Source organism: Cornus florida, unplaced genomic scaffold, assembly GCF_030987335.1.
Source record: "Cornus florida cultivar Cherokee Brave unplaced genomic scaffold, ASM3098733v1 CherokeeBrave_3.0.0_Hap2_Chr04, whole genome shotgun sequence".
NCBI lineage: Eukaryota > Viridiplantae > Streptophyta > Magnoliopsida > Cornales > Cornaceae > Cornus > Cornus florida.
In genome coordinates this window covers 20,279,006-20,291,076 of record NW_026775574.1, presented here as the reverse complement: position 1 = coordinate 20,291,076, position 12,071 = coordinate 20,279,006, and the positions used below count along the sequence as shown (strand labels likewise).

Here is a 12,071-nt window from a genome sequence, read left to right as displayed (position 1 = left end):
TTTAAAAGAGAAGAAATTATACTAATCTAGCTAGTGGCGTGATGATCACCCAGATTAATAAGTTAGGGTCAACAAACTATAGTTATATTCAATTTTCAAAAGTGACACCCTAAAAAAAAAAAAAAATGTCTTAAGTTCGGCCTTCATCCGCTAATAATATTACACGATAATAAGATTTGGACATGGCACAAAATAAGATTATAAGACTCATTCCACTCAAATTAATTACTCGGTATCATTTGAAATTCATTAAAAGATTATAATAATAAGACTCCTCCCTCATATCGTTTTTTTTTAAAAAAAATGTTCTTTTCACAAAAAATGAGCTTTCCAAAAAATCCAAAATGCAATCTAGAAACAGAAAGACGACAGCTTTGAGTCCCCGAGAAGCTTCGCCACTAATACTTATTATACTCAGTCACCCAAAGACTACCAGCATCTGTTTTTCCATTCCACACATTCAACTTTTGAGAGACAGAGAGAAAGATGGAAGGTGGTGTAGTGAAAATGGACAGATGGGGATACGAGATCAACACTTCTTCTGATGATTGCATCTCTGCTATAAACTCCTATTATCACCAGGTTTTTCTCTCTCTATATATCAATATATATATATATATATATATATATATATATATCGTTATATTAAAAATTGATTATAATTTCAACGTATGGAAGGTACTTAGTTACGGAAGAAAACGGTCTGTGATTCTGGAGGCACTGGCTCACGACCCACACTGCGTTTTGGCCAACACTTTGGCCGCTCACTTCCTCTGCTCCTCCTTCGATCACTCCGGTACTCCTTTCCATCTTCAAGCAGCCAAATCCCGACTTGTACCTCTCTCTCTACCTTTCTCTCTCTACATTTTTCTTGAACTTTCCATGTAAATGTTCAGTTGTACTTGTCAATTACAATAATTTTACTTTATATACTGCCTCTTGCAATGAAATTGTTGTGTTTTCTTTTACTTCAATTCGGCATTTGCACAGGATCAAGCTACTTTGTACGAGAAATCGGTTTTCGAAACCATCAGCTGTTTGATTTCGGGCGACAGTGATGACGATGTCGCTTTCGATTTACACCTCAAGGTAGGCCTTTTAATATTAATGAAGTGCTTTATTGTGATTCTTTTTTTTCATCCAAGAAATGTATCTATTTTGTCACACTGTTAATCATCTTGTGCTGAATTTGGGTGTCATAATTTTGCATAATTAAGCTGAAATTCTATTTGGTAACACTGTTAATTATCTTGTGGTGAATTTGGGTGTCATAAATTTGGATAATTAAACTGAACTTTAAAATTTGTTTCCAATATTGGGTTGTGCCTCTTTATTTAACTGAGCTAGCATATTTACAGATTGTGTTTTTTATTAAATGGAAAAAAAATTAGTGGAACCCTTTAAAATGATGTTGTATCATATTTGAATGAAGTCTTTTCGGTACATAGGTTGGATCACATCTTAGTTAGACTCTAATTCTGGCTTAAAATTACCATCTACTTGGTGACTCTTCATAATGATTCATACACTGATACGCGCTTTGTAGGAATAAATTGACCAAGATCATTCTTAGAATTATTTGCACTTCATGACTTTCCTCTAATGTGATAAGATATGATATGATTGTCAAATTTCGAAAATATAGATTTCACCATATGCTCGAAAAAATTTGAAAACATTGATTAGGTCGTGGTGTACACATTATTTAAAGAGGTTTCCCTGGCAACTGCTTTAAACAGTTTAAATAGCAAGGTATGCATACAAATTATTGGAGTGATGCAGTTTTTGTGTGTGTATGTGTGCCCTTCTCCATTAGTTGCATTGGTTTTTATGTTTAGTGTCTGTATGTAGCTTATTCAATGTGTGTGTATGTCTATATTTTTGCAGCTATTAAAAGAGTTCCCAAAAGATTTGGCATCTCTGAACCGGGCTCAAGTGCTTTCTTTTTACATGGGTCGACCTGATCTATCTTTGCATCTTGTTCAACAGGTTAACTTCTGTAAAATGTAATACATGGTTTTTTTTTTTTTTTTTTTTGGTCAATTGAGTAGAAATTATTAAATTTGTTGATGTCGAACTTGCCATACATACAATCTTTTTCTTCTACCAATAATTCAACATGTTCTGTTGAAGCAGTACATGTTGTCTACATTTAGTACATATTTCAGTTCCACTGAGAATGTTAAGTTCTCTTATTTTTGTTAGATACTGTTTTGATTTATTGATATTCATCAGGTTCTACCACAAAATCAGGAAGAAAATTATGTATATGGCATGCTTGCCTTTCCTTTATTAGAGCTTGGTCGAATGGCAGATGCAGAGAAAGCTGCGAAAAAGGGATTCGAGATTAACAAAGAAGATTGCTGGGCACAACATGCTGTAAGTCTAGCTTACTATAATCTGCTTTTTATGTAAGCCTTAGTTGAATATCATATGCACCAATCTATCAGCATATTTAGTAAAGCATAAATCCTTTTGGTTTCTAATGTTGGGTGCTTTGAATTGCGCCCCATCAAAGTTTGTCCTAATAAATTCTAATCATCGTCATAAAAAATAATAAAAAAATTAAAAATTCTGGAAAAATGGGATCACAAATATGAACTTGGTTCAATGCTTTAAGTATGGAAAAAAGTGTAAAATAATAATAATATATGTTGTCTCATTTTTGGTAAATGCCCATGACATGAAACTTTTTTGTTTATCAGTTGCTTGCTTCACTGAATTTCTCTCATCAATTGGTTCTCATAGCATTCTTATTCTTGTGCAGTTATGTCATGTGCTTCAGGCTGAGTGTTGTTTTAAGGAAGCAGTTGGGTTCATGGAAGAATGCTCACAATCATGGAGCTCTTTGTGCGCTTTTATGTATGTTTGAAGTCATTTGAGAGAAGTTATCCTTGGATGGTTTAGATAGCTAAACAAATTTAACCTTCAGGTACACACACAATTGGTGGCATGTAGCCCTTTGTTATTTGGAGGGCCATTCTCCCATGAGAAAAGTCCTTGAAGTTTATGATCATTGTATCTGGAAGGAATTAGAAAAAAGTGATACAATGCCTCCTGAGGTATACATTTAATTTATTTATTATTTCTCTTAACTATGATTCATTTTAATGTAATGACAAGTTCTAGCTTTTCAAGCATTCAGGTGTACTTAAATGCTCTTGGTTTGTTATTGCGGGTGTATGTACGGGGTGAAATTGATTTCTTTGGGGACCGTCTGCAGATTTTAGCAGGTTGTGTGAAAGATCAAGTAAGTTGGATTAAATTTTTTCTTTTCTTTTCTTTTCTGGTTATTGGATAAGAAAGTTGAAACATCATTTTTGCATAACATTTTACTTAGATCTGTTATACAACTTATGAGGGGCTAATTTCTATTACTCTATTAAAAATTGAGGTAATTGAAGTTCTAATTTTGTGGGGATGTTCTTTTTAGGCAAAAAAATATCCATTAATATTTTTGGATAGTATGTCTTATGGAAACCAACTTAGGTCAATTAAAAGCACCAAAAACTGCATTTTGAGAATTATTGTTTTGTTTTCGATCATGGTGTAGTCAGTTGGAACAAGGTTGTTGCAGGCTAGAACCATGATTCTCTTCCGTGCATGAAGGCATTTCTAGAACAACAATATTTAACATTCAAAGGCTTGCAGCTCTGCACCTCTACCATATCAATTGAAATCATAAATCTTGTAGTAGAGCTTTCAACTTCCTTTCTTTCCTTTGACGATGACTGTAAAGCTGTAAAAGACATGTAATGGGAAAGAATATCAAAGGCACGTTAATAATGTGTGATATGGCCATAACCAGATAACATGCCATATAGTTGGATTTTTATAGCTGAGATGACTGCTTCCGTTGATGATGATGTTTATCTCTTCAATGTTATATGGTTTATAAATTGTATTTAACTGCCCAGGAAAAAAATAAAAATAAAATTTGTATTTAACTTGGAAACTTTACCTTAAGCACTTCCATTCAGTACTCAGAATGCTGAAATGTTGTGTCCTGCTGCTCCTGCATTGTTTCAGGCACCTACACTAGTGTCACAAATTTTTTCTTTGCTTTTATGCTAATGTCAACGTGAAGTAGCATATGCGCACAATGGCAATGAAGCCGATTTTACAGCATTATGAAGGAGAAATTTAGCTCTTGAAATATTTTAAAGATTTTTACAAATTTGTTGCGCTGATGAATGCAAGGTCTGCATTAACTTTCACAACACAAAAGAAAAGAAGTAGAACATAGTTAAAGGTGCTTGAGTTTTTTTCTCATTTCATGCCATACACCTTAATATATGTGTATGTATCAGTTTGTAGAATTTTTTGTGAATTTCTTTTTTCCTGTGTAATAAATTTTCTCATAATGCGATTTACCTTCTTTTTTTTTTCTTTTTTCTTTTTTTTCTTTTTCCCATGTGTCATTGTCAAAATAGGATTTATATGCATTCACCCTGTGTAGTTTGAATTTATGATTCAGCTCAACAATAATTTGTTTTTCCATTTCATTGATGCACACAATTTTCAGGCCTTTTGGTATTTGGTGTGGCACATGGATTCGTTGATATTATGGGCGTTAGCTTGTACAGGAGAACTTGCTAAAGCTGAAGATTTACTCAAGGGCTTGAAATCCAGGTTAGGGGGATCTTGCACCGTACCGCTGCAGCATCTTTGTCAGTCTGGCATTTAATTCACTATAAGTGTGTTGTCCATGTAGATTTTCTTTGATGAGGAAGAAGAAGCAACAACTGATGGAGAAAGGAATGCGGGTTTGTTCCAGTTGCTTTGTCTCACTTGTTATAGTCATCATGTTTGTTTGGTTGTTTTGTACTTGCTATGTTTGTGATTTGGTATTTGCTGCATATGAGACCATTCCAGTCAAAATCACAACTCTACCGAACTCTTTAGCTCAAGGGACAGAAGTGTTGGTTCTTTCTGAAATATGAAGATAGTATAACTTATGTCAGAGATCCTCAAAGAGGAACTCCTCCTCTAACCAATATATTTTACTCACAAGTTTGCATAGAGAACCATGATTGTTTTGGGCTAGGGTTGGCATCGCTATTGTTTTAAGGTGAATGGAACTTTCATGAAAAGTGGAGCACATAGTTGTGCTATAAAGCTTGCACATCTGAAACCTACATGGGTGGCCAAGTTGGCCAAGGTGATAGGCTCGTAAACCAGCCAGTTGCCGGAGGTTTGAATCTCCATGCTTCACCTGATGAACGCGATTTCCTGGTGATCACGCACATCCGTAAGGATTAGTTGACTCATAAAGGATCATGATACCTGGTGTGAGAAAAATTTGCTTTACTAGTGTGAACATTTTTCAAAGCTGTAGTTTATTTATTTTTAAGTTTATTCAAGTTTGATTTCTTATATACATAATATATTTGTTAGAATTATACATATATATGCCAAACCAAAAAGAGTGCTAGCTGTGCTATATATGCAATTATACATGCATATATACTCTACATTTTTCTATTTGTTCTTAGCTTGCAGAAGCCTTATACGAGTACGGCAAAGGTGACTACAAACAGGCATTGGAATTGCTTGGTCCAGATTTTGATGCTTACCACTGTAAGGTACTATTATCAAGTACCAATTAGCTAGTCTATCTGTCTATGTTGAAGCTACATTTCCTTGTATTTTGGAGAAAATATGTGAATTTTGTTTCTCTATGGTAGATGATCGGCGCTTCTGATGAACAACTCGATGTCTTTAACGAAGTTTGGTACAGTATGCTTCTGAATACCGGACAAGCTGGGAAGTGTACGATATGATCACCATTTTTTCTCTCATTCGACCTTCATGGTAGTTCATTTAATAATTTCTAAACATAATATTTGCATATTTATAGCAATCGAAGTCCTTGAGAAGCAGGTGAAGAAGAGGGAAGGAGTTCCATTCTTGTGGCGCCTGCTGGTATTTTTCTTCCTTTGATATGGTTGGTCTTTTTGCTTAGACCGTTGGTCGATCTAAATTTAAGTATGAGGTTTACAAGATTAGTCTGCAGGGAGACCGTTAACGAATGAGTTTATATAATTTCAGGAGAGAGGTTATTCCATGTTAGGGAAGCAAGAAGCTGAAGTTGCAGGTGAGAAAGCCAAGGCTTTAGAGACTGCATACTTCAAATAGTTCCCAGCTTCAGTGCTTGTAACTTGTGAGAGGACAGAAAACTACTGACCATGTAATATCTTATGTTACCACTGTTGAAAATAATAGCAGGTTGTGATGGCTAGAAAGTGTATTTTCTTGTACAAATTCTCATGGATAATTTGAACTTTGTTTCTGAAGGTGACCTCACTAGCAAATTTCTACACTAGTATATAAACTTTTAATCTTTTTTCTTTTTCTTTTTTTCTTTCCTGAATGGTTTGTATTTTATTTCCACAAAATAAAAACAATACTGTACAAAATTGATGGGCTAAAATTTTCAGCTCTGCATTTCAATTTTCAGGACTAAACAAACAGTATTTAGAAGTGCAAATATTTTTATTATGGTTTGATTGAGCATGCAGGGCTAATACATAAGTCAATGTTTTAAGTTCGATTCTCACAAAAGCATAAAATATTGAGATTAAATGATATATGCGTTCAAAATTTATAAATTATTCGATTCAAACAAAAGTATAAAAATACTCGGAGTTGTTTGAATGATATGTGTGATTTGCGACTGAGTGCACGAATTTAAAATCTATAAATCGTTCAAAATTTATAAATTATTTTATTCAAACAAAAAAATAAAAAAAATTTGGAGTTGTTCGAATGATTTGTGTGATTTGCGAATAATCTATAAATCGTTCAAATTTTATAAATTATTTTATTCAAATAAAAATATTAAAAAATTTGGGTTATTTGAATGATAAGTGTGATTTGCGAATAATTACACGAATTTAAAATTTATAAATCATTTCAAAATTTAAAGTAACTGAACTGAATTAAACATAATTTGCTAAAGAATAATTGTACGAGTAATTGAATTTTTCTCACCTTACAAATTTAATCAGAAAAGAAATAAATAAATAAATAAAAATCTGGCCATAAGGGTAGTGGCTTTTTCAGTTTAATTAACCATAAAATAAAATAAAACAAAAACAAAAACTATCACTAAAGTCCTTCTTTTCATTTTAAAAAAAAAAAAAAAAAAACATAAAATCAATAAATTGTACTTTTGAAATTCTTGTTTATTTAATCGATTTATACTCTTACGAAATAAAAGTACACCCATTATAGTTTCTTTCAAAAAATGAGATGGAATCCAATTTTTTTCACTTTATATTCCTCTAAATTTTAGTAAATTAACGAACTGCATCATATAATTTAAATTCAATTTTTTTTTTTTAACCAATTTAAATTCAATTAAAAAACAACTCATGTATAGAATTCACAAAATAAATAAATAAATAAATAAATAAATTTCAAAAACACCCTTTAAAGACTCTAGAATCAACTGGACTCCCGTAAGAGCCGCCTTCTTCCACCTCAGTGTGGCTCGCACTTTCCGGTGCTTTCCTGTAAAATTAACGCAAATTGGGATTTTTCTGTTCAGTGTGTTTCAGAGTTTCAATTGCTATCTTCAATCCCTAATACAAACCCTAGCATTAGCAACCGCTTGATTGGCTTATACATTTCTTCATCTCTTCCAGAGTCTTCACCAGTCGTGGTTATGGCGGACTCAATCATCACTTCTGATACACCATCCTCTTCGTCCCATCTGAATCCGTCGTCGTCGCGCATAATCTGCCACGTGTATCTCCTTCAACTTCCCACTAATTTCTTTCTTCTATTTTTCTCCTCAATTATATATATATATATATATATATATATATATATATGTTAACATTTCATGGTGAATTCTATGTATTATTCAATGTTTTAAGGTTTTACTGTTTCATTTCTTTGCTGATTGATTTTGTTTTGGATTTTGATATTTCGGTTTCAGTTTCATGTATCTTTGTTGATGTTCTGTGGAAAATATAAGTTTTGCTTATATAGCTCTTGTGTCGTTGAATATGATGAACTTGGAGGCGTGTTTGTGTGAGTATCAACTATGAAAAAAAAAAAAAAAAATTGAAGAGCTAAGTAGTAATATGGGCTCCATTTCATTGATTACAGTCCATTCTGGGCATTACTTCTCATTGTCACTCACACACACACACATATGTGTGTATATGTTCTTCTAATTAGGTAATTCTGATTGGTGTATACTCTCTGTAACCCTTTTGTGTTTTCTTCTTTTCAGCCACAATTTGATGCGTCTTTTTCAGCAGCAACTGTGGTTTCTTGTTTTAGATGTTTGAATCCAACTTAGGTTGCTTCAAACAATGGTTTCTATTTTATGGGCTTGTTTTACTTCGTTTTTTTTTTTTTTTTCCTTTCTAAATTGATGATAAGACAATTTGGAATCACAGTCTTTGTGATATTTTTTGTTCAAAAACTTACTAGCTGATTGTCTGTTCACAGGCAACATTATTTATGTCCACATAAATTAGGGTTTAAATGTTAATTCTTAACAGTGACTTCTAAGATATTCAAAAATTCTAAATATTACCACACAGAAGAACAAGAGTATCCTTACAGTGTGGAATTTTTTATATTTTCCTGGAGATAGGCCAAAGTGAAAATAATTTACCTTTCCTCAGGTAAAAACTATGAATGTACCCTGAAATGTAGGTAGAAGAGCTTTCAAATGAAAATGATTTACCTTTCCTCACATAAAAACTATCGCCTCTCATATCCTACACTGAATGTACCCTGAAATAGATTTCTTTCTCCAAATGCTTCATGATTCAATTCACCATAGTGTGGTACTCTTGCAGGAGAAAATATACTTTCCTTAGGTAACAATGCTAGAACTGGTTCTACCATGAATTTATATTATTGGTATTTTTAGAACTCATTTTATCATGTATCTTAGCATGCTCTCACTATATTAATGAAGTTCAGGGTTTTGATTTCTTTACAGTATTTCTATGGGATTGTTTCATTAACATTCTCAATCTACAAAATGGACCTTCTGTTTCTTAAATTTATTTGATTTTAATCCAGATGTCAAAAGCAGTTTTCACAATATACTTGCCCTCGATGTAACAGCCGGTATTGCTCCCTTCAGTGTTACAAGGTAATCACCAATTCGTGCAAAATTCAGTCTACAAGGGTTCTAAATGAATTTCTTAAGGATCTTATGCTGCTGACAAGGCATATAAGCTTCTTACCTTTTTTCTTTATCAATCATGAATGAAGCTTTAACTTTTGTCACAGTGTATTCGACTCCAGTGGATATTGTTATCATTGATACAGTCTGTTCTGCTTTCTGAGGACTTTTGGTTGGTATTTTGTTGCAGTCTCATAGCCTTCGGTGCACTGAATCTTTCATGAGAGAGAATGTAGTGGAGGAGCTGCAGCATTTGCAACCTGATGATGAATCTAAACAGAAAATGCTGGACATACTAAAAAGATTTCACTCAGAGGAAGATATGGATAGCATGGATGAGGATGGTATTTGATTCTTAGAATAAGAATTTTACTTCTCTGAAATATATGTTTTTTTTTATTGTCTTTTCTTTAAGGTTCTCTGAAATATATGTTGGTGAAACTGGTCAAGTTTTATTTTAGGCATCATAGTTGTAATCTGAAAATATTTTTGCGATATTCTGATAATGTCACAGACTTGCATGGAAATTATACTTCTCTTTGAATGGTTCCTGAAAATTAATTGAAAATTCTGGCAATCAAGAAAGTTATCTGCTCGTAGATTATTGACACTAATAATTTATCTTTGTTGAGGGGGAAATGACTAGTAATTCATCTAATACATTGTCATTGCTTGTGAACTTTGCGGTAACATAAAGGAGAAAATTTATAGTAAGCATTTGATTGTTATCATTGGTTTAGTTATCAATCTATTCCTTGTTCTATTTGCTCCAGTATTTGTTTTGGTCAATTTGTTTTTGGATAATCATGTTATGGGATTCTACTAGCTAAAGCATTCCATTTACTGCTAATAATGCCATTTTTTTCATCAGAAATAGTCCTTGGCTGTATCCTTAAATTTTTATTTTTATTTTTTATTTTTTTGCCAGATTCAACTTTGTCAGAGGAGACTGTCCAAAAGTTTTTGTCTGGTATATTCTGTGTTCCTTTCTTTTGTTTAGAGGTACTAGCACTGAGTTGATGTGCTCATTCAAGTGTTCTCTGGTCTACATTTTATTGCTCTGGCTGATCTGAGTTGATTCGCTCGTCCCTTTCTTCAGGAGGTCAACTCAGTTATGATGATTTATCTGCTGAAGAAAAGAAACGTCTCCAAAGAGCTATGGCTTCTGGAGAGCTGAGTAAGTTTATAGAGCCGTGGGATCCATGGTGGTTGAAACCCTCTGCTAGGACAATCTCTCTCAGCCAGGATGGAACCCAGCTTGTCCAACCACTTATCAATCAAGAAACAGTGATATCAAAGCAAGAGTATAAGGAAAGTGATCAATCCCATGACATTCCACCTGGCCCTGAAACACCACTCCCCCCAGTCAGCAAGCTCAGCTCAACTGAGCCATCCCCACTATTAGCTGTTCACCTAGTTGACATCATATATAGCTACTGTTTCACCCTTCGCCTCTACAATGGGGATTGGCAGTCAGATGCCATAGGCTCAGCCATGGACATTTTGAGTATATCTTCTGTTTTGGGTCAAGGTGGGCAGCCAGAAACTGTTTCGGAAGCTCTGTCTTGTTGCTTGGAGAAAACTTGCTCCCCTGATTTCAAACACATGGGTGGCTTGCAGTTTGGTCTTGCTCTTCTGGATGATGTCATAAGCCTACTCTACCTTGGGGGCTCTGCTTTAGTATGCTTGCTCTGTGATTTGCAGAGGCTGATTCAGGCTGCAGAGAGGGAATTGAAGTTGGAGAAACCAAGAAAGTCGAGAAGAGCGGAAATCAGGAGTAAGCTCAAGCTTGCTGAGAGGAAGACCTTTTTTATGATGTGTTGGGTCCACGAGCAGCCAGGGGAAGCTTGGGCTTCCTTGGCAGCTATTGTTAAGGCAGAGAAGGGTTCAGCTATGGATTATGGAGGCAAGAGTAGTGGTGCTCTGAAAATGGAGGACAAAGCAACCACGGGCAAGGTTGTGATTGAGGAGATTGAGTGAGCTGCCATGTCTAATGATTTTCCATTTCCCACTTTCCTGTTTTGAGTGAGAGGTGGGATTTTTTGTGGATTCATTGGCGGGATGTGTATATCTGTTGTAGCATTTGTTTGCTTACCACATTGAGGAAGGAACAACTTTCTTAATGGCCTCGTTTGTTGCTGAAAGGACAACACGTAAGATGCCGAAAGTTGAATTTTGAGTGTAATGTTGTAGACATTTGATTAGGACTGACCTCTGCAAGTGTCTATTTTTGGTAGTAGATTGTTCAGAATACCCTATGGATCTAGTTGAATGTAATTCAGTATCCCATTTCACAACTCACAAGGTACCAATTTTTGGAAAATAGTTCAGCAAGATGGAGGCGTGTAAACTCTGGACCTATGAACAAGTGATAGACTTACGTTTATGGTTCACTGCAGTGATATTGTAGATAGGTTACACATGCAGTAGGTTAATTTCTGCCCAACTGTATGCAATGGATCTGACTTGAAAAAATGTCATGCTTCTATTGTTTGCTATCAAGTAATCATGCTTCTATAGTTTTGCTATGATGTGTGTGTGTGTGTGTGTGAATTACATTCCTATGGATCTAGTTGAATGTAATTCAGTATCCCATTTCACAACTCACAAGGTACCAATTTTTGGAAAATAGTTCTGCGAGATGGAGGCGTGTAAACTCTGGACCTATGAACAAGTGATAGACTTGCGTTTATGGTTCACTGTAGTGATATTATAGATAGGTTACACAAGCAGTAGGTTAATTTCTGCCCAACTGTATGCAATGGATCTGACTTGAAAAAATGTCATGCTTCTATTGTTTGCTATCAAGTAATCATGCTTCTATAGTTTTGCTATGATGTGTGTGTGGGTGTTTTATGTACTAACTAGACCATCTGTACCAGATACTTTAATGTTTATTCAGTTTGAGAATTCT

General features: G+C 34.4%; 2 protein-coding genes across 3 annotated transcripts; both read left to right on the top strand.

The window, feature by feature from the left end:
- The first annotated feature begins 359 nt into the window (after nt 1-359).
- Nucleotides 360-6,320, top strand: LOC132302938 (uncharacterized). 2 transcript variants are annotated; one of them, XM_059799948.1, is made up of 14 exons: nt 360-582; nt 679-834; nt 991-1,089; nt 1,888-1,989; nt 2,236-2,379; nt 2,768-2,862; nt 2,933-3,062; nt 3,146-3,250; nt 4,526-4,632; nt 4,715-4,766; nt 5,496-5,585; nt 5,688-5,772; nt 5,861-5,947; nt 6,052-6,320. In XM_059799948.1, the coding sequence occupies exons 1-13, from the start codon at nt 487-489 to the stop codon at nt 5,941-5,943; spliced, it is 1,344 nt and encodes a 447-aa protein (XP_059655931.1). In that variant the 5' UTR covers nt 360-486; the 3' UTR covers nt 5,944-5,947; nt 6,052-6,320. The 2 variants fall into 2 exon arrangements, with proteins under 2 accessions (XP_059655931.1, XP_059655930.1); XM_059799947.1 differs by having other exon boundaries at nt 362-582; nt 5,861-5,925.
- Nucleotides 6,321-7,438: 1,118 nt separating this feature from the next.
- On the top strand, nt 7,439-11,663 carry LOC132302935 (uncharacterized). Its single transcript, XM_059799943.1, has 5 exons — nt 7,439-7,752; nt 9,052-9,124; nt 9,348-9,501; nt 10,086-10,127; nt 10,257-11,663. Exons 1-5 carry the CDS (start codon nt 7,670-7,672, stop codon nt 11,135-11,137), a joined length of 1,233 nt encoding a protein of 410 aa, XP_059655926.1. The 5' UTR covers nt 7,439-7,669; the 3' UTR covers nt 11,138-11,663.
- The last annotated feature ends 408 nt before the right edge of the window (nt 11,664-12,071 follow it).

Bases quoted from the DNA above. Each gene is read 5' to 3' on its own strand.
- LOC132302938 (XM_059799947.1), top strand. From the start codon at position 487: ATGGAAGGTGGTGTAGTGAAAATGGACAGATGGGGATACGAGATCAAC. The intron at 3,063-3,145 runs GTATACATTTAA...TCAAGCATTCAG, and splicing joins GTGATACAATGCCTCCTGAG to GTGTACTTAAATGCTCTTGG. The intron at 5,586-5,687 runs GTACTATTATCA...TCTCTATGGTAG, and splicing joins TTGATGCTTACCACTGTAAG to ATGATCGGCGCTTCTGATGA.
- LOC132302935 (XM_059799943.1), top strand. From the start codon at position 7,670: ATGGCGGACTCAATCATCACTTCTGATACACCATCCTCTTCGTCCCAT. The intron at 7,753-9,051 runs GTATCTCCTTCA...ATTTTAATCCAG, and splicing joins TCGCGCATAATCTGCCACGT to ATGTCAAAAGCAGTTTTCAC. The intron at 9,502-10,085 runs GTATTTGATTCT...TTTTTTTGCCAG, and splicing joins GGATAGCATGGATGAGGATG to ATTCAACTTTGTCAGAGGAG.